Source organism: Halichoerus grypus, chromosome 2, assembly GCF_964656455.1.
Source record: "Halichoerus grypus chromosome 2, mHalGry1.hap1.1, whole genome shotgun sequence".
Lineage (NCBI taxonomy): Eukaryota > Metazoa > Chordata > Mammalia > Carnivora > Phocidae > Halichoerus > Halichoerus grypus.
This window is the reverse complement of record NC_135713.1, coordinates 160,357,661-160,379,365: the sequence shown is the minus strand read 5'-3', so window position 1 is coordinate 160,379,365 and position 21,705 is coordinate 160,357,661. Positions and strand designations below refer to the sequence as shown.

Genomic DNA, 21,705 nt, shown 5'->3' with positions numbered 1-21,705 from the left:
TCACGCCTCACCCTGGGCTTGCTCACAAGTGTGGGTGCTGGTTCACTGACCTCTATTGGGACCAAGCAGGCTTCGGAGCCCCCACCCCTCCCTCCCGAGCTCCTGCCTGGAGAGCTGTGGGCACCTGCAGCGCTCTACGCAGAGAGTGACTTTCACCTCGACAGCATGACAGAGCAGGAATGATGGGGACCCCTGGGAAAACAGTAACGAGAAAGGATTGCTCCCTGCCCCACCTCTCAAGCTGGTGATCCAGGAATGGAGAGCATTTAATCTGTAGCCCAAAGAGAACAGCACACACTTGCTCTTTTATTTCCAGACAGAGGATGGGCTTTGAATCATGCAGACAAATAAAAGGATTGCCTTTTGTCTCTGCTCCGCCCTCCCCCAGCTCAGTCTCCAGCCCGGCCTGGGGAGGAACGTGGCCATTGTTCTGGCTTTACCTCCTTCCGCCCTGGGTTTCAGCTTCCGCCTCTGAACTGAGGTTGGCAGCACCACTGTCTCAGGGTGCTGGTAAGGAGCGAATGAAGTGTGCCCTTGGAGGTTATAGCCATTGCTAGTTTTCACTGGAAACTCAACTTGAAAACGAGCCAACTGGTGTTTGAACTCCTGCTCTGTGCCTGTGACGAAGCCGACGTGGCCCCTGCCTGCATGGAGCCTTGGGCCAGGTCAGGTCGGGGAGATGGCCAGACTGCAAACAGGTCCACAGTGTAGAATGCATACACTGATTACAGAGAGGCAGACGAAGGCCACCTGCTCTAGGTGCCAGGGTGGCGGGAATCGAGCCAGCGAGAGTCCTAATGGCACGATCGGGGAAGATGTGCTTGAGAAGGCGGCGTCGGAGCTGACACTTCGGATGAGGAGTTTCTTCTTTCCAATTTAGGGAACAGCAGGAGGGGAACAAAGGCAGGAAGGAGCTGGAGGCTTCTAGGAACAGAGCGGAGACTGGCCGGCTGGGGTGCCTGGGAAGGGGATGGGCTCGTGAGCAGCCTCGGGGAGTAAAGTCAGTCCTGGAGCTGAGGGGCCGTGGTGATTCCTTTCCCTGCGTGACGAGGATGCCCACGTCAGTGTGTGCAGGCAGGTGGTGGGAAGACCCTGAGGTTGCACCGGGAAAGGCTTTGACCAGGCAGCGTAGAACCACAGAAACAGGTTATCTCCCCCGTCTGGAGGCCAGAGGTCCAAGATCAAAGCGTCGCCAGGCCCACATTCCCTCTGAAACCTGTAGGGGAGAATTCTTACTTGCCTTTTCCTAGCTTCTGTTGGTGGCCGCAGTCCTTGGTGTCCCTTGGCCTAGCAGCTGCAGCACTTCAGCCCCTGCCCCCCGCCCCCCATCATATGCGGCGTCCCCTCGCGCGCATGCACGTGCACTGGGGCTCTTCCCCTTCTTGTAAGGATACCAGCCATATTGGATTTAGGGCCCACCCTGCTTCAGGATGATCTCATCCTAGATAATTATATCTGCAGTGACCCTGTTTCCAAAGAAGGTCATGTTCTGAGCTACCGGTGGTCGGGACTGCACCGGGACATCTTGAGGGACACAGCTCTGCCCTCAGCACCTACTCTGAGTACTGAGTCTGCCCCTTGGCGGCGGCCGCATCACACACTGAGGCCTGCTTCAGTTGTGAGCTGTGGGCCAGGCTGGGCAGGGTCGCACATACTCTCCTGCGGCCTCAGGCTGGACGGTCCGGAGCATTTTCAAGTATAAGAGAATCTCAGAGAAACGTGTCCTGAATCCAGCCACTGCTCACCTCCTGCAAAGCTACCATCCTGGCCCATGCCCCCACCATTGCTCCCTGGGACCAGTCAGATCGCATCACTGCTCTGCTTAGACCCACACCCGCCAGAGCCCCTCCAAGGGCCCCGAGAACTACCTTGGCTCTTTCATCGTGGCCCTTTGGGCACCCTCGGCCTTTACCAGCCTCACAGCCTCTGCCGCGCCCCCCCCCAGTAAAGTTCCCACCCATCTTGGCCTGGCCTCCTTCCCCGACCCAGGCATCTGCTCCGGTAGCCCAGAATGGCCTGCCCTGACCTCTGAAAAGAGAGCCAGCTCTCCTCCTCCTCTGCCCTGGGACCCCCCTCCCCCTGCTTTCTTTATTCCCATATCGTCTCTCCTCAGACCTTGGGCAGGTCACTTTACCTCTGAGCCTCAGCCCTGGTCTGTAAGTTGGACTGAGGGGTTCATTGAGATACTAGTGAGAGTTGTAGGAGTATCATGTGCCAGCCGCTGGCCTAAGTGCTTTTCACAGATTAGCCCATTGGGTGCCTCACCAACCCTAGGAGGCAGGTACTCTGTCTCCATTTTGCAGATGAGAAAACCGAGGCTCAGAGGATTCCTTGCCTAGGCCGAGGTCGCGTGTTGGGAAGTGGCAGAGCCCAGATCCTTGCGCAGGCATTCAGATCCGCTTTCCACGCTGGGCTGCGTCTCATGTGGAAAACGCTCAGCCCAGGTCAGGCCACAGGAACGAGACACGGCATGCACAGCAGGGATAGACGTGCTTCCCCGGGGGTAAGTGTCGGAAAAGCGCGCCCACGCATATCCACACGGAGTAGGCATTCAGCGGTTTTCTGGGTAGAATCACAAGAAAATGTCAACAGCTGTTTCCTCTGGGGAGCGGAATGGGGGCAGGATGAGAGGTGTGGCTCCCACTTCCTTTTATGCTGTAGTGTTTTAAAAATAAGTTACGGGCATCATCACATTCCCCCTGTAGATATTCAGTATGTGTCTCTTCCTGAAGGGGAGTGATGGTGCCTCTTACTCATACCTCTCAAAACCCACAGCACCAACATCATCCAGTACCCAGTCCATACTCAAGTCTCTCATCGGTTGTCCCCAACACGTGTTGTAGCTGATCTGTCTAAAAGGAGACCCCCCATCCCCCCGAGGACCACAGGTTGCATCTGATCATCCTGTCCCTTTGGTCTGTCTGCAGCAGATGCTCTTTTTCTTGTGACCTTGAGATCCTAAGAGACTGGGCCAGTTGTCCCATAGAGCGTCCCTTGGTCTGGGTTTGTCTGTCTACTACATTGTGCGGTGTTTGGCTCAGTCCCCGCCCTATCGTTCTGTGAACCGGGAATCAATCTAGAGTCCAGACTGGAATCAGATCAGAGATTTTGCCGGAACTGAACTGTCCTGGGAGGTGGGTGATGTCATGTGACAGGCAGAGGGTGGTCACAGCATGAGGGGCTATGGTTTGTCCCTCTGTTGTGAAGTCACACACACACACACACACACACACACACAGAGACACCCTTTGGCCTGAAAGGGATCTGACTGGTGGTACTGGATGCACTTCTCATCTTGTACCTTTTTGGCTTTTCCAACCATGTATTTATAGTTTTTCTCTTTTAACGTTACCTGGGCTGATCTGAACTTACTGTGTCATAATTTACCTCCTTCGACTGAAAGCAGTCTTTCCCGCCCCTCCCTGTGAGGAGGTAAGATGAAGATCCTGGAGGGTCTTCTGTGGGAACAGGCTTCGGAGCCTCAGCTCTGGCCAGGCTGCTGGGTGGGGGTGGCCGAGGTTTCATTGCTGGCTCAGGAAGTGGCCCATGGAACCACAGGAAGATGTCACCACATTGAGAAAGATCCAGTAAGCACTTCGCTGCAGTTCAGTAATGAGGAAGGAACTTAGCTGGCCGGGGAACCGGTCACTGGAGGGCGGAAGCTGGCCCTGGGGTTCAATATCCACTCCCTAGCTCCTCCCTCAAAGGACCGTGGCCCCAGTCCCGTTCTCATGGAGGCCTGGAAAGGGCCAGGGTACAACAGGATACGTATTTATGGCTTCTGCTGTGTGAGGTGGAGACTGGGAGGGCCAGCCAGCTCTAGCCCCTAGGTCGTCCGGTGGTCATGGAATGGAACAGAGAGCAGTGACCTGGGGAAAGGCACATTTTCCGGGGAGAGCCAGCCGTGTGTTGGACACCCCTGACTCCCCACAGACCCCATTTGTCTCCATTTCACAGATGTGGATACAAAAGCCCGGAGAGGTCAGGCTATTTGCGCGTGGTCTCCCTGCTAGTAAGTGGCGGGGACGGGATTTGAACCCTGGCATGCTTGTCCACCAACAGGCCCAGGATTGTAAGTGGTGGCAGCAGTGTTTAGAACCAGATGGGGTCTTCTTGGGCCCCCGAGGTGTCCGCTGTGCCTTGTGCGCCCAGCATCGATTTGCTGGGGACCCGTGGAGACCAGGCGCTCACCTTGTGTGGGGCTCACGGACCAGAGAGCTTTAACAGAAGTCACGCTGCTCACCACGCAGAGCCCTCTGCCTGTCAGGCTATGTCCCACAGTGTCTGTTCCCTTTAATCGATGTGATTGCAGACGCTGCATAAGTGCTTTCTAGGAAAATAGCGAAACAGCCTGAGAAGTGATTTCCTGTTTTCCTCTTACCTTGACTGCTTCGATTTCTTCTTTCACAATGGCCGGATATTGGCCGACTGAAGCATCTTTGTTAGAAAATCTTTCAGCCTTTGCTTTGGGAGCACATTTGGGGAACAGGGTCCTTCCCGAAGCCCGGAGTGTGGGCATGCCCACTCAGCCTGGCACTCCCCGGGCAGGGGGGAGGGTGGTGGTGTGAATGCCAGACTCCCTCATCTCCCTGCAGGGGGAGGTGTTTCTGGATGCACTGGTCTTCCTCTTAGCCTGTATTTGGAGGGGAAAGTTGGCTTTTATAGGCTTCCTCTTCAACCTTTCCCCTGGGCTTTCTCAGCCAGGTTAACAGGCCAAAAGGGTCAAAATTGAGGCCTAGCCGATGTTTCTAATTCTCGGCCACAGCAAGCGAGGACTTTTGAGTTCCTCCAGGTGGGATCCGTATACGAAAAGACGTCTTAGTGGTAGGAAAAGGGTGATGGAGCATTTGCTGCTTCGCTGGTGATTAGCCTACGCTAACGGTTCCTAGTCTCCCATCCAGAAGGTGGCGGGTGGGAAAGCTCTCCCTCGGGCACTTGGCGTTTTCCAGGGGTCCCTGTGAAACCTGGGGACCTGCAGCCCCTCCGAGCTGGGCCAGGCTCAGGTGGTCACAAGGGTGCATTCAGGCCCGTCTCACAAAGCCCATCTGTGTTCACTGTCATGTACTCGGGCACAGGGGGCCCTTTGTGGGGCCGAGCTGCTGTCACTAAGTCAAGAATGTCTCCGCTGGAGTCGTCCCTCGCAGCGGAGACCGCTGTGTGCAGCTCAGCTGATAGTCGGGGCCGGTGGCTGTGAATTCTGCCATCTGCGGAACTGAGAGCTGTACATCCGTTGACAGAAACCACAGCATTTAGGGGAATACCCTTTGTCTTTGATTTCCACATTGATGTGGTAAGCTCTTTCCGCATGCTGGCTGCGCATTATCCGACCAGTGTCGGTTATGGACACGGGGACGTGTACATCTGCATCTGGCCAGTCTGGCCTTGCACATGTGCCGAAAGGCTCATAGGACAAGGGAGGCTCCTTTCTAGAAGGTCCCTGTTCAGAGCCCCGTCGCATTCATCCCTGGCCAGGCTGAATCAGGCCTTGTGGCGGGGCCGCCAAGTGGCAGCTTCCCCTGCCAGGAGGAGCCAAGATGGGGCTCCTTTTTCAGAGCCCTTTCTCGGGGTGTGGGATGGGATATAGGTCTTCTTTATGTGCCCCCCATTTCCGTGTGGTAGTGAATGAAGGGTGCCGAGTGTGCTGTGTTCGTTATAAACAGAGGGTTCTGTGAAGCGAGCTTCTGAGACTATCGGGAAGGCGGCTGGGAACAGGCAGCCCGAGTGGCCCAGGGATCTGTGTGGGAACCACAGGCAGCTGAGAAGAGGCCTCCAGAACCGTTCCCCGAATCTGTGTGGCTTCTCTAGTCTCCAGCAGATCTGGGTGGTGACTCCTTTGCTTCTGGAGTACAAGAAAGCTCAGACAGACCTAAGCACTGTCACCGGCATAGGGGAGGCTTGGGCACAGAACCGGCAACCACAAAAAATGTACTTTTGTCTTGGTACGTGGTTAACGAATCCGATTATTAAGGGGGACTTGACGTTTTCTTACCATCTAGCTGTATTTTTAAAACAAATACTTTGGAAAAGGTAAATGTGCTATAACTAGGCTGGGATTCAACTTGACCAACTGACCGACCTTCCTTCCTCTCTTTCTCCCTTCCTTCCTCTTCTTTTCTTTTTTCTTTTCTTTCTTTCTTCCTTCCTTTCTTTTTTCTCTTTTTCTTTTTCTTTCTTTTCCTTCCTTCCTTCCTTCCTTCGGTCTTTGTCTTGTTCATGTAGCTTAGAGTAGATGTGAGGCAATTGGTTGCTGGCTTTTTTTTTTTTCCTAGTTCTTTGAGATGACAGTAAATCATAGCAAATACACTGTGCTTCATGACACAGGACTGTTTCCAAATGAACTCTTAACAGCTGTATGTTTGTCAAAAAAATTGTGTGACAAAGCATTGCCTTTTAGTTTCTCCTGCCCTGCCCCGCCCTCGGCCCCTTGCAGCTTTGCCTGGTTCTCCTATTACCCTAACTGTGTCTAGTCCTCTTACCATGTTTTGTTCATGGTAGCCAGAGCCCAGCCAACTAGAAATCTCATCTTTCAGGAATCATTCCTGACCTTATTTACTTTCTCCCAAAGAGGCAATCCTAAGAAGCCAAGTTCAGATTGGAGTTTCAGGCGGGAACAGCATTTGGGTTGGTGAGGCTTGATGGTTGGGTTTGCTGAAATGGACAAAATGAAAGAAGGAAGAAAACTGATACACAATTAGGGCATTTTCGAACAACTACCCATCCACCATGAAATTGAATTCTCCATCTGTCTGTCCGTCCATCCATCTGTGCATGCTTCCAGGTGTCTATCCGGTGGGTATTTGCCATCCACTCTGCCAAACTTTGAGGATTGATGTAATGGTGAGAAGACAGGCGTGGACCCTCCTCAAGGAGCGTACCTTCTGGCATGATCTACCAAACTGCAGGATAGGGGGGAGTGCTATGGCGGGGTGGGGTTGCTGACCCAGCCCCAGCGAGGAGGGCAGTCAAGCAGGACCAGGGCAGGGGAGCTGAGCTCTGAGAACCGAGGAGTTGGCTGGCTGAGCTGAGGGAATGGCTTTGCAGGGAGGCCCAGAGGGAGGATGGAGTGGGGAACCATCGAAGGCAGTGGGGCCTGGCTTTGAGAATCTCAGAAAGCTGTGGATCCTCTTCTGGGGTGGAGGCAGAGGTGGCCCCATGCTCCCAAAGTTTTATGTCCGGTTTCTGGCGACACCCACACTCCCTGATGCGCAGAACCTCCCGATGGCCTTGTAAGTGCCCACGTTTTCCGTCCGGGGAGGCCCAGCCCTGCGTAAGTGTGAACGCGTAGAGAAGCCTTTCCTGGAGTTTTGTTTTATCAGCCAGGAGCCCGCATCCCATCCTGTCGGTAAAACTGTCTTTCCAGAAGCTGCTTACAAGTGTTGGTACGAGCTAACTGCTGACAGCAAGAAAAAAAAGTTTTTCCCAAGTCAATGCACAGTTTTGCGTAGAAAACAAAAATTTTCGGGGTTGCTGCAGAACCATTTGGGCTTCGCTTTCCGTGATCTTTACCACCATGCGATACAAAGTGAGATTCTGAAATGCTGGCGGGTATCTCGAGTGAAGTTCTTAGTCCACAGATGCCCTGTGCTTGTGTGAGTGACGCTCTTTGATCCAGCTCTTCAGGAGCAATACTTTTGATTTTGTAAAAAAAATACACATATATATTAGTTTCTCTCTTTGAAGCAGTACCGCTCTGAAGCGAACACGGAGGTTCTGATCCTCGTGAGGCCGGGCCTATGGCCTTGCCCCCGAAGGCCTCTTGCCTTGAGCGTGGCCGGCCACGTGGCTTACGTCCCTGAGAATCCGAGTTTGGCGTTACTGATTTTAACCTGTTCGCAGGCCTCTCTGGTACGGCGCCCACGTTGTCGGGCTCTGCAGGTGTGAGATGGGGACAAGGTGTGGTCTGACCGGGTAGCCGTGAGCGTGAGCCTGTCCTGTGCATGCGGTGACTCTGCCTTTCCCCCCGCAGCCACTTCCCCGAGGGTGTCCTCCGAGCTGGAACAGGCCCGGCCACAGACGAGCGGAGAGGAAGAGCTGCAGCTTCAGTTGGCACTTGCCATGAGCCGAGAGGTAGCTGAGCAGGTTGGTGCCAGGCAGGTGTGATTGCTCGCTGGGGGCTGGGGACGGGGGGAGGGGCGGGGGGGAGCGTGGGTCACAGCGGGGATGGTGACACTGGCCTCTGTGTTTCCGATGTGTTTCCCGAGAGGGGACTTGGCGTTGCCACAACAGTGTTCTTGGCACCCCCCGCCCCGGGTCAGGGAGGGGGCCCTACGCAGTTCCATTTAGGGAAGCTTTTTGTGGGCCAGTGGATGAACTGGTCAGAGTGCCCCCCAGAAACACTTCTGTTGACAACAGCCGCTTGTCATGGTCCCTTCGAACGAGCCTGGGTGTCCACAGCCCCCTCCGTGCAAGGCGTGTGGGCTCAGCCCCGGGGGAAGACAGTTTGGTAAGATGGCTCAGGTGCATCTGAATGCTGAAAAACAAGGCTAGGAGGGAAAGCTGCAGGTAATGAGAGCCCTTATTATGTTTCGGTGACGGAAGTGTGTGTAGTTTTGTTTTCAGTTCCTGTTTTTCTCTACTAATCACACATTACTTTAACATGGACAAGGAGGGAAAGGCGTGTTGGAAATGACCTTTCAAAGCTGTGTCCCTTTGGCCCCGGCCATCAGGTCTGTCCCTGCTGACCTTGGGTTAGGGAGGGTAGACGGAGTCAGGTAGCGCGAGGCGCTGGAAGTGATGTGCAGAGACAGAGATTAGGGGTGGTTCGACAGAAGTGCAGAGGCGGCTGTCCTGGCATGATTTGTGTCGCTGTAACTGGAGACCTCCTAAAGCTCGACCGCGGTGGACAGCTTCAGTTACAGCCCCCCTGTTCCCAGTAGGAGAAGCACAGCGATTAGATCTGTCCCTGTGGGTGCCTGGCTCTGTCACGGACAGCCCGGGGAGAAGGGGCAGGAATGCAGGGACAGATGGACAGTCGGAGCCCGTTTCCACTCATAACTCATCTCTGTGATTCATCATATTTATAATAAAATACAAGGAACTTATTTCTATTTTGTGATGCTGTAAAAGCTAGGACAGCCCAGTCTCCTGCATGTGGTAACTTTGCCTTAAATAAATATAAATTAGATACAGGTGACCCTTGAACAACATGAGTTTTGGGCCGTGCGGCTCCACGTAAGTGTGGATTCTTGTCAATAAATACGGTGCTGTAAATCCATTGCCCCTTTCTTATTAGTAACATTTTCTTCTCTCTAGCTTATTTTATTATAAGAACACAGCATAATACACAGAATATGCCTTAAGCGATTTACTTAGGTTCCAGTCAACAGTTGGCTCTTAGTAGTTAAATTTTTGAGGAGTCAAATTCATATGTGATTTTGGGGGGGTTGGTGCCCTTAACGCGCGTGTTGATGGAAGGTCAACTGTATAGTGAATCATTTCTGCTTGAAATCCTCGAAATAAACATGCAGTGATAGGTGATTTTCACCCTCTTCCTGATTCCTTTCTGGGCTCTCAGGCTTTTGTATTTTACAAGGAGACGTGTTGCTTCTATAATTAGAATTACAAAGCCATTTTCATTGTAAGATAAAAGCATTGTAGAATACGTGTTCCCTTTCCCGACTTGCCGTGCCTGTGCCTCCCCCCGCCCCCCGGTGGGACCCCAAAACCAGGGAACCCACGCAAGGCAGCAGGGAGGGGCAGACGCGAGCCCTCTGGGCTACACTCGCAGGATAGAAGAGTAACTATTTTACGAGTTGTTTTCCCATCTTCCTTTGCAATAATGCGTACTCTGATTTGCCCGTCCTGTTCCTGGCGCGTTGCTTTGTTCTGCACAGTGATGTCATTACAGTCCCATTGTCCTCTTCAGGAAGAACGCCTCAGGCGGGGTGACGACCTCAGATTACAGATGGCCCTAGAAGAAAGCCGAAGAGACACGGTTAAGGTTCCAAAAAAGAAGGAGGTAAGCGCCTCACCGGGAAGGTCAGTGTTAGAGCCCGTCCCACCATGGTTGCCGAGTGTCCAAGCCTAACCCACAGAGCACGGCGCCTTCTCCGCCTTCTCATATACTCCTTTGTGATGAGCACGAGTGAGGGGAGGACCTGATTGAAAACACCCCCACCTGTGCCCTTACTCCCGAGACCAGCCTGAGAAAAGATGGGCACGGGTGAGGGGCCTCCGTGGACCAGGGCCTCAGTTTCCTTCCCTGTAAACGAGCACAGTGGTAGCCATGTGGTCAGGTGACTGTTACATGAGCCAAGTGTCCCGTGCTTTGGGACAGATTCCTGGCACGGGCTAAGGCTCAGTAGTGCTGGGCTTCACTGCTATCATCAGCCTTACCCTGCACCAAGCTGCCCGCGTGGGGCCCTAGATGACCAGGACATGGTTCTGCTCCCAGCAAGCTCCTCCAGTCACATGATAGGCCCCCCTCCCCTCACAGGGCCCGGGGTTCCGGTGGTCTCCCATGTCACGGTGCCACGGGATCCCTGACTGCAGCTCTGGTGGCCGTGGGAGCGGGAGGGCAGGGCAGGGCAGGCCCCGGGAGAGGGGGCCCTGGATGATGGCTGGCAGCTGGGGGGGACCGAGGTGGGTGGGTGGGGACAGCATTCTGGAGGGACGCTGCAGCCCGGGGAAAGCCTGCGTTATCCTGGAAAGCCGTGGGGGCTGTTTGCAAGTGGGTGGGGCATTGGGCCCAAAGCAAACAGCTCCGTGTGGGCGGAGCCTGGGCTGGAGTGGGAAGTGGTTAGTGGGGTGGTGGGCCGGGTGGGGCTGGAGATGGGAGGAGATGGGGCAGCTCAGTTTCCTCCCGGCCCCGTCCAGAGGGCTTCTTGTCCCAGGAGGCGCGGACGGTATATACGGCTAACAGCTAACTCGTGGGTATTTGCTGTAACTGTAGCAAAGTAAAACCTGTCCCCTTCTCTTTGTCTCAAAAGCATGGCTCCCACCCACAGCAGACCACTCTGTTGGATTTAATGGACGCCCTCCCCAGCTCAGGCCCTGCTGCCCAGAAAGCAGAGCCCTGGGGCCGGTCAGCCTCAGCTAACCAGACAAACCCTTGGGGCGGGCCGGCGGCCGCAGCCAGCACTTCAGACCCCTGGCCACCGTTCGGTAAATACCTGCCTCATTTGTCTCCCGTGCCTGCCTGCTGGATAGGGCCGAGCTGCCTGCTCTCTCTCACCTGGTGGAGGTGGGAGTGGGGCAGGTCTTTGGTGGTGGTTGCCCGGGATTCCCCAGTCCCCGGATGTAACGTCTGGTTGGGTCCTCCTGAGGACTGTGGTATGGTGCTTTCCTGTTTTGAATGGTTTTCTGCTTTGGTAGAGGGAAAGCTGACTTCCTCTCTGCTTCCCACACGCATCAGAAATGCCTTGTCCCTCTTCTGGGACATGTGTCCGGTCTCTTGGCCTCAGAATTGCACCCAGCACCCCAGGTTAAGAAACCGTAATACACAGCATGAAACCTCTCAATCAAGTTGCTGTAATTAGGCGTAGCCGGAGATTAGGATGTACGTACTATGATTGCTGATGAAAGGATACATTTGCTGTAATTCTTCTTATTTGTTACTTAAAGCAACAGTAAGTGCATTTACTGGGTTAAGTGGATATTTTAAAGTTCTGTTTAATGCCAAACGTAAGAGAATCTGGGAGGAGATTTGCAACATGAGTGTGGGTAGAAATCTTGGGCATAGGGGTTTCCTGATCGCTGGACACAGGGCTTGGCCTGCGGGCTTGGTGATGGCTTCCAACCCAGCCTGCTGCTTGGGAGGCTCCCTCTGGGTGCTCTGAGCCCTGCCAGCCAGGGCTGATCTGTCTGGGAACTTGCAGTTGTATATTTTATGGCAGCTTGTCTGTATCTCTTTGGGGTCTCTGTTTCCCCAACCTGGAACCATCTTTTGTATTCAGCTCGGTTCCCTGGATGTTTGCCGAAGTGTACCAAATGCCAGGCTCTGTCCTGCTATCCAGGGACCCAGACACAAACAGGTAATGGTCCTGCCTTCAAGGTCCTGGGCAGATGTGGGCAAGATGGGGATACCAGCATCCTGGGACGGGGCTTAGTTCAGGAGGCTGGTGGGCATGAGGCAGGCGTCTCGGAGCAATTTGCAAGGAAGAGCAGGAGGTGACCAGGCCAAGAAGAGGCAAGGGTGTTCCCAGCAGAAGGCTGGCCTTGTGAGAGCCTGGGGGCACGCAGTGGTTTGGTGGGTGCAGAGACAGGCCACGGGGAGCAGGGACGTGGGGTCAGGGCCCTGCCCACTGAGGGCTTGGCAGCCGTGTCCAGAAGGCCGTGTCAGCCCCAGATGTCCTTTGGAGATGCAGTTGGTGTCGCGGACCTGGGCAGATCCCCAAACTCCCTTTGGCAGGTGCCCTCTGGGCCTTGGGGCAAACTGCAGGCCAAATGGCCTACAGGTCTCGCTCACTGAAAGCCAGAGTCCCATGGCAGCCAGGAGCTTGGCGGTTCACGTGGTCCATGGCCTGTGTACTGTGGCCCCAGGGAGCTTGTGGGCTAAAGTCTTGCTGAGCATACATGGGGATAGTGAAGGCGGTTCTGGAAATGCCCACCTGGGCCCCTTCCAGACAGTGGCTTTTGACTTTTGTGTTAAGTCTGAAAAATAGTTGCTCTGTAATGTGATGGCCACCTTGAGTTGTGGGTAGGATGTTCTTCAGGAAAGACTCTCAGTCGCGTTCAAAGTTGTGTAATGGGTCACGATGCAGACGGGACGTTTTTCTAGTGGCCAGGAAAGCAAGCAGTCACCCTAGAGCCAGGTGAGTTTAAGATTATGCTGTCAGTGGCTGATGGGAGGTGGTTGGGGTGGGGCCTGGGGGGAGGTGGGAGGGAGACAGACTTTCACTGTCTCCCTTTTTTTAACTGTTTGACTTAACTTTACTAGGGGTGTGTGTTACCTGGTCAGGAGAGACCAGATTTATGAGTTTTCAGTGAACCAGGTTGCTCCTCCCTTCCTTTGGCTGGTAGACAGTGCTGTGCCCTGGAGCTGGTCTTGATGGAGCCAGACTTTAACCTCAAGGGGTGCTGGGGAGTCTCCTGGTGGGTGAAGCGGGGCTACCTCCAGCTGTTGGGGTTCTCACACACCTGCACGCAGCGGAAAGCAGGAGCCAGCCGGAGACAGGGACAGAGCCAAGGAGAGGTAGCTGGAGCCCAGTGACAGCTAACCATCGTACCCCACGCGACGGCAGACATGTTCAGTAGTTCGTAGCCATTCACGGTGTAGTGCACCCCTCACTGTTAATCCCAGGACGTTTCCGTCACCCCGGGAAGAAACCCCGTTCCCACTGAGCAGTCACTCCTTCTTACCGCTCCCTCCAACCCCTGGCACCCACCGGTCTACGACACCCTGTCTCTGGATCTGCCTGTATCTGGCTGTTTCAGATACGTGATGAAGTCAGACATGATGTGGTCTTTGTTCCTTTCACTTAGCTTAACGTTTTTAAAGTTCATCCATGTAGTAGCATGTGTCCCTACCTTCCCTTTTTTGGCTGAATAATATTCCATTTTATAGACAGACCACATTGTGTTTAACCATTTAGCAGTTGATGGACATTTGGGTTGTTCTCACTTTTTGGCTACTATGAATCCAATTTTTTTTTTTTTTTAAAGATTTTATTTATTTATTTGACAGAGAGAGACACAGCGAGAGAGGGAACACAAGCAGGGGGAGTGGGAGAGGGAGAAGCAGGCTTCCTGCTGAGCAGGGAGCCCAGTGCGGGACTCGATCTCAGGACCCTGGGATCATGACCTGAGCCGAAGGCAGACGCTTAACGACTGAGCCACCCAGGCACCCCTCCAATTTTTTTTTTTTTAAGACTTTATTTGACAGAGAGGGAACACAAGCAGGGGGAGCAGGAGAGGGAGAAGCAGGCTTCCCGCCGAGCAGGGAGCCCGATGCGGGGCTGGATCCCAGGACCCTGGGATCATGACTGAGCCGAAGGGGGACGCTTAACTACTGAGCCACCCAGGTGCCCCTGAATCCAGTTTTTTAAAGAGAAGATTGAAACCTAAATTTCTGAAATCTATTTTTATTTATTTATTTTTTTTATTTAAATTTTTTTATTGTTATGTTAATCCCCATACATTACATCATTAGTTTTAGATATAGTGTTCCATGATTCATTGTTTGTGCATAACACCCAGTGCTCCATGCAGAACGTGCCCTCCTCAATACCCATCACCAGGCTAACCCATCCTCCCAACCCCCTCCCCTCTAGAACCCTCAGTTTGTTTTTCAGAGTCCATCGTCTCTCATGGTTCTTCTCCCCCTCCAATTCCCCCCCTTCATTCTTCCCCTCCTGCTACATTCTTCTTCTTTTTTTCTTTCTTAACATATATTGCATTATTTGTTTCAGAGGTACAGATCTGAGATTCTGAAATCTATTTTTAAATGTTGACAGTGAATTTTAAAAAATTGGGAACATGGTTGGGGCTGATGGAATCTACAGGTCACCACCGTGGTTCGTGGACCGCTAGTTTGCCATCTCTTACCTCTTGCCCAACCCAGGGCCCTCTCCTTGGTTCTGACACACTTGGCATTTTATCCAGCGACTTGGGGAGAAAACGGGACACCAAAGCCCAGAGAGGCTGCCCATTCCTCTGGGGCCACACAGCAAGTTAGGGGCAGGTTCAGTGCTTATGGCGCCTAATCCTGGAATCGTCATGCCATCTTGGACTGCTGCAGAAACCCTCTGTGGCCGTGCATGTCCTGGAAAAGTCACCTCAGAGTCTAGCATTGAGAGGTAACCAGTGCTAACATGTTAGCTGCTTCGCTTCCTGTATTTTCTGAGCACTTGTTTGTGCACAGTTGAGGTCATGCTGTGTAGACAGTTTTGTAAGTAGATAGAGGTGTTTCCGTTTGCACTACGTGATGATGAGCATTAGGGGCCCCAGGGGGATGGTGCTGGGCTGGAGCACTGTCGCCCAGCCGCCCGTGGCCGTCCCCGGAGGAGGTGGCGCAGGTCTGGCGCTCCGGCTCCCCACAGCCCTGCAGGAGATGGCCTCGCGGCAGCTCCTGGGTGCACGGGAGCCTGGTCACAGCGCCTTCCCTTCCATCTTCGGAGCCCGGCCCGGAGCAAGACTTCCCGACTAGTCTCTAGGAAAACCTGCTCGGGTGTGTCTTCTGGGCCACCCCATTGCCTGGAAACACGTTCATCGGTCTGAAAGATGAGAGAGTCTCCACCCAAGCCCTGGTAGCTGCGCCCTCTGGATGAAAGGAACACTGTTTTGAAGGCCGCCGTTTGTAGCCAGCCCTGCCATTTCCAGTTCTTTCCAAGCGGCACTGGGGGCCTTGGGAGGAAGTGCCGAGGGCTGAGAGGGGGGCAGTCGAGCCCCCCAGGTCAGCGGGGCACTTCCTCCTCTGTTCCAGAAGCACAAAGCGGCCACCTGGTAAGAGAGGGGCCCACAGCCTGGGGGTTCAGGAGGCCTTGGCTGGCATGCGCCCGCTCGCTGCCCGGGCCGGGACGGGGGCCGGCTTCCGCCCCGGTGGCAGCAGGTGGTGCTGCTGGTTTTTTGGTGACCCCCACCACTCAGTTCTCTGACCCCACCATGTGACGGCCCCCCTGTGCACATGAATATTCATATGTGAGGCTTCGGGGGAGCCAGGCTGGCGGGTGAGGGGCTCCGGGACACGTGCTCCCTATGAATGGGCCCACAGAGGAGGAGGCCGGAAGCTGCTTGATCTTTCTGCCCTGGGTTCCATCCTCCTTTGCTCTCATTCACTCCCGCTTTCAACAAGCATTTATTTATTGGGTCTGTGGCGTGGCCCGGGCCCTGTGGAGGCCGTGGAGGACAGAGCACAGAGGGGCCTTGCAGCAAAGCTACTGTCCATTCATGGGGGAGGAAAGTGGAGCGCCGGGCCCCGCGGCCTGGCTATCAGCAGGCGTTCACTGGGGGGGGGGGGGGGGGTCTGCCAGGTCTGCCCCCACTGCAGCCTGCTTTTCCGCAGGCCAGCTTAGGTGGGTGGTCAGCACCCGTGAGAAAGCCCACGTAAGCCCACGTTACCTGTCTCCCCCAGGTAGGTTTGAGGAGAGTGGGGTGCCATGGTGTGTAGCCTCCCCTGACTTGTGGCCCCCCGTGGAGCAAAAAGTCAGCACGGTGGCCTGAACGCGCGTAGGTCCCCAACCACCACTCGACGCTCACCGAGGCCGAGCTGCTTATCCACAGCCATCTGGAAGACTGGCCAGGGTTTGAACCAGGGGCATCTTTCATCCTACATCCAGAGCCCTCTGAGCTGGGACCGTGCTTTGTCCGTAAGCGTGGCGCTGCACAGGGGCGGGGGTGCTTTCTGGGCCCTTTCAGGCTGTAGGGTTCTTGGCCGGGCTGTGGGTTTTGTTGTTCCGGCGTATTCCAGAAGGGAAGCAGGGCCTGTGGGAAGTAACGGGAAGGGTCAGAAGAGGCTCCCGGACAGTGTTGGGGCACGGTCGCGCAGCAGCCGGGTGCTCTGGGTCGAAGCCCGGGATGATGGCGGCTCGGCGTGGCGCCAGCCCCGGACACGGCATGACAATGACAGCGCACGCCGTGTATACGGCCTGGTGTTCGTGCAGGAAGAGCGCTTCCAGACGATGGCAGGACTTTGTTTTGACTCTTACTCTTCCATGTGTATCAGTTTGGGGGAAACCTAGTGTGTTTAGACCCTCGTCGTCTGAGAGAGGGTCTGGATGCAGGAGCAAGCCCTGCTTTTGCACACAGCACGGCAGGTGTGCGGTTGCTGAGGAGCTGGCTGGGTTCCCGCGCCCGCCTGATCCTTACTTTTTACCTTGTGTCCTGTGGGGCACCTATAAACTCCTGTGTGCTCTTGAACACGTGGTTCAGATGTCGTGCTTGGGAAGACACAGTCCCCCTGTCCACGGGACTGTCTCACCCGATCCCGTGGTCACCGGCTGCCCGGGACCCCCGTGCTGATTGCAGTAGATACATTCTTTTTGTTTTTTTTTTTTTTTAAAGATTTTATTTATTTGACAGAGAGAAACACAGCCGGAGAGGGAACACAAGCAGGGGGAGTGGGAGAGGGAGAAGCAGGTTTCCCGCCGAGCAGGGAGCCCGATGCGGGGCTCGATCCCAGGACCCTGGGATCATGACCTGAGCCGAAGGCTGACGCTTAACGACTGAGCCACCCAGGTGGCCCTGCAGTAGATACATTCTTGTTTCTCTCTCAGAGGCAGGACTTTCGGGCCTGCTGAATGCTGGCCAGGTGCCCATGTGTCCGAGCTGGCCCTCCGATGGTGGCCCCCACTTCTGAGAAGGCTTGGCTGGGCCCTGGAGTGCTGCAGGAGCTCAGTCACTCTCACACATCCCGGCTGCCCATTCTAGTCACTTGGGGAGCTTCTAAGAATCTAGATGCCCAGGCCCTCCCAGAGTCTGTGTGTGTGAAGGGAGGAGACGGTGTATTTTCCTAATATCCCTGCAGTGATTCCTCAGGACAGCCACAGCTGAAAACCACTTCTCTGGTGGCCTCTGAATGGCATGGTGAGTGAAGCACTGGCAAACCTAAGGTGTTGGAAAACTCTGTGCAGCGTCAGAGATTAGGGGGTGGCTCTTATCTGTGTAGGTTTCTAACGCTTGAATTGGACGTTTACCCAGAATCGTCCAGAAGTGGTCACTGAACTCCAGTGTTCAGAGATGCCTCACTGGAGGGAGTTGAGCATAGAAAGTGCAAAGTCCCTTCCAGCCCTGGGGTTCGGGGCTTCCCTTCAGCCCCCACTTAGCTGTTGAGCATCTTTTGTGTGTGAGGCTCAGTTCTGAGCTCAGAGCAGGAGCAGTGTGGGCCAAGCAGAGCCGCCCCTGTTCTGTGAATGTTCGCTCTGGCTGGGGAGACAGATTCTCACATGAGCAAGAGCGGGGGAGAGTGCCTTGTGAGGGGCTCGGGGCTGGTGGGTGGCCGTGGGATGAGGTAACGTGCAGGCTGCAGGGTGGGGATCGTGCCCTCTCAACAAACACCCCCCCACCCCTCCACACCCACAGCCACCTGGGGAGGCAGTCTGTTCAGGAAACTACCCTGCAGACAGCTTCAGTAGAGATGGGAAGCTCTGTCTTCAGGCCAGCTTCACCCGTGGCTCAGAGATTATCACCAGGACCCCACCCGCTGGGCCCTTTTGCCCTCTCCCCTCTGGCCTCAGTAGCCCTTCTACCATCAGGGATTTGGGTGTGGGGTTCGGTAGTTGGCGGACTTGGCAGGTTGACATTAGCTGGTGGAAACCCACCCTCGTTGCCAGAGCAAAGTCAGTTCCACTCGGCCTGGGACTGGGAGTAAGCGAGGGGGTAAATCTCCCAAGGAGAGTCGGGGTGTCTTTCAGGAGAAACGGGAAGGTGACCTGGGCGTCCCCTGACGGGGGCAAGAACAGGGAAGGACAGTCGCTCTCCCACGGTGCCCCGGTGGTCAGGGCTGCACGGGAATGCGCTGAGACCCCCAGCCCATGTCCTCCTGGTGCAGGTGTGAGCAAGGGGGATGTCGACCAGGGAGTAGGCGTCGCCTGACATGGGCTCCTTCAGTTCCCATGGTTGCTGGTGAGCAAGGGGAGGCTGCGGAATATGTGTTAACACCCCTGTGCTCACAGGGAGCCAGGAACAGCCAGGCCCAGGTCTTCCTGTGGACCCAATCCCAGGTCTTCTCCACTGCATCCCAGCAGCTCTGAGCACACGACCCGTCTCTTCTCCTTACAGTCCTGCTCTCTCCCGGACGTGGTTTCCACCACATTGTTCGCTCTAGCCTTGACGCACAACCGAGGCCCCGTGAGTCACTTCATGTTGGGGCATAGCAAGGGCCTGTCCCCACTGTGTGATTCCAAGCCGGGACCAGTGTCCTGCTAGGCCCCTTGTCATGTCCGGCAGAGGTGGGCCTGGGGAGAGCGGTTGCTGTCATGGGGACGTGGCTCTGTGTGCGATTCTGAGAAGACCAGGACGGAAAGGTCAGAGCAGCTTCTGGAGGGAGGCGGGTGTTTCTGGAGGCCTCTGGAGGGTTGTGGGTTTGAGGCGGCTGCAGCAGAAGTCCCTAGTCCACACAGCAGTTGACAGGCTTGCGTGTCCCCGGGATGGCGGGAGTGCACGCTGCATGGCAGAATCGGCCTTGGCCCGTGTCCAGCTCCGAGCGTTACTGCGGGTGCGGTGACAGGTCTGGGAAGTAGCCAAGGTAGCCCGGTCCTCCCCTTCCCTGTGCCCCTCCCACTTGCCGTCAGCCAGATGTGAAAAGACAGTCAAGGTGGCGGCTGATATGGGCTCAACAGGCCCGCTCTAAAGTCACTCAGCATCTCAGGACCAGAAGAGATAAAGCCAGCACAGTGGTAGAACTCCTAGCAGAGGTTCATGTTTCTGAAAGTCAAGGGCCGTCCTACCCGCATGTCCATCCCTGCGCACGGCTACTTGGGCTGCTAAGAGGGGCATGCCTGGGAATGGCGCCCAGGGCCGTGGGTCCTCCTGGGGACCTGGGAGCATCCCCTGGTCTTCTCTGAGACTGGCAGTCACCGCCCTTCCTGCGGCCCTCTCTGAGCTGTGGAGCTCAGCCAGATTGTCCCAGTTGCTACCCTCCCACTTCCCTCCTACGCTTCCCTGCGCCCCGCTGCAGGTCACAGCCCTGGCAGACACTGAGGCAAATGAGTGCTCTGAAAGAAAGCTGAGCGGTTCCAGGAGTTAGTGAAGGCAAGAAGAATGGGAAAATGGAGGGACGTGGAGGCCCAGAGGCCTCAGGCGGTGGACATGCCCTTTGGTACGTCTGGGGAGCTTTGGGGAGGTCGATGTGGCTGGGGAAGCGCAGAGGCAGAATGAGGACATCTAACACACATTCTCTTTGGAGTTTCAGAAGAGTTTAGATTTGAAAAGAGTGATTGAGGGTTTTTAGGTTCACGGCAAGGAGCCACTTCTCAGATCCAGGAAGCCTAGTGAATCGTAAGCAGGATATAATAAAAGAACTTCCCACCTGGGTGCATTGGCAGGAGACTGCAGAGCCCCATAGGAGAACACACTAGACCCACGGGGGGCGGACGGTCCATGGAAAAGGGGCGGCAGGCACGTTGGTAGCTGACGTCTCAGCATGGATGGAAGGTGCCAGAGGCCCGTGGGGTAAGGTCTTCCGGGGGCTGGAAGAAAAACAGTCCGCCTTGAATTCCTTTCCTAGTGAAATCCTCTTTCTTCCAAGAATGATGGTAAAATGCATTTTACATCTTGAAACACCAACAAAACAACCTGGATCCTCCAGAATTCTATATTCCTTGAAAGTATTCCTTAAGAAGGAAGGTAAAACGCAACATTTCCAGGTAACAGAATGTTCCCAGCTTCTAATCGAGGCTTGGGGGTTCTGGGTATTCTGGCTCCAGCCAGGAGCCGGCCAGGAACCACGCAGGGTCACCTCAGTAAGCAGGAGATGCTCATAGTGCCCGGTCTCCTAAGAAATGACTGGGGTTTCGGGAATTCTGTGCCAGGAACGGGGGTGTGGAGACCAACATGTATACTTCTTATCATTCCACCAACAGTAGTGAGAATGTAACAGAATTTGGGCAGCACGGTTCATGAGGTCGTGGATTTGTTGTTCTCAGTGACCCAAGCATACACGTTCCAAATACTGACAAAAACTTGATCGTGTGCTGGACATGAAGTCTAGCAGCCTCAATGCGTTTCTGGAAATTGGGAGCACCCAGAACACATTTTCTGACCACAATATCCTCAACAACAAAAAGAAAACTAGAAAAACTCGGTACACTTGACACTTGGAAAACCCTCCTGAAATCTTGAGTCAAAGAAGAAATTATAAGGCGAACCAGAAACGTTGAGAACCAAAAATAATGAGGTAAATAGTCTTACTTCAGAATTCGTGGGGCACCTGAAACAGCAGTGTGAGGGGAAGTGACAGCATTGCCACCCAAATAAAGTGGAAGAAATGAAATGCGGATAGGAACAGAAATTCATGCATTAGAACACAGACGCGTGATAATATCCACAAAGACAGATGTTGGTAATTAAAAAGTAATAAAACACAAATTCCCCGGCAAGATTAATTTTAAAAAATAAGGGGGGTGGGCTGGGTGGCTCAGTCGGTTAAGCATCCGACTCTTGATCTCAGCTCAGGTCTCCATCTAAGGGTAGTGAGTTAAAGCCCCACGTTGGGCGTGGAGCCTGCTTAAAATGGAATAAAATAAAAAATAAAGAGGAAAGGCACAGACAGTATGAGAAATGAAACACAGTAACATAACTGCCAAGATTTCTGGTGGAGTAAGAGGCTGTTTGATGAACTCTGTGCGTACAAATCTGAAAACTTAGATAAATTTAAAAAGAAAACTTAGCAGAGCTAACCAGAGAACAATAGAAAACCCCAAAATAGGGATAGTGCCATAATCATTAAAGGCATTGAGTCAGGACTTAAAAATCCTCCCCACCCCACAATCCACCCAGAGGGCTTTGCCGGCAAATTCTAACACCACTCAAGAAAACAATTCCACCTTTATACAGACTCCTTCAGAGGGCAGGAAAATGGGGAGTGTCCCTCCTGGTTTTATGAGACTAGCATAACCTTAACACCAAAACCAGGCAGGACCTACAGTGTGAGAACAGACCTGCCAGGCCACCCCTACTTAGGAGTACAGACGCAAAAAGCAAAGAAACAATTGCAAATCCAAAATGAAAAATATACAAATGATATCGTACATCATGAGAAACTTTGTTCGCAAGGAGCAGGTCCTTAGAAGACCTATTCATGTACCATATTACAGACCCAAAGAGAAAAAT

At 54.3% G+C, this 21,705-nt stretch overlaps 1 protein-coding gene across 10 annotated transcripts in view; it reads left to right on the top strand.

Annotated features, from left to right (window-relative positions):
• The window catches only part of EPN2 (epsin 2), an 81,600-nt gene that overhangs the window by 48,362 nt on the left and 11,533 nt on the right, over positions 1-21,705 (top strand). For 5 of the 10 annotated variants that reach the window (XM_036073492.2, XM_036073482.2, XM_036073487.2 and 2 more), the window contains 4 exons: positions 7,967-8,094; positions 9,866-9,958; positions 10,929-11,103; positions 11,895-11,972. In XM_036073492.2, the coding sequence (XP_035929385.1) occupies positions 7,967-8,094; positions 9,866-9,958; positions 10,929-11,103; positions 11,895-11,972 (474 nt within the window). The remainder of the gene's footprint in view (positions 1-7,966; positions 8,095-9,865; positions 9,959-10,928; positions 11,104-11,894; positions 11,973-21,705) is intronic. The other 5 variants (XM_036073493.2, XM_036073489.2, XM_036073494.2 and 2 more) reach the window with 3 other exon arrangements.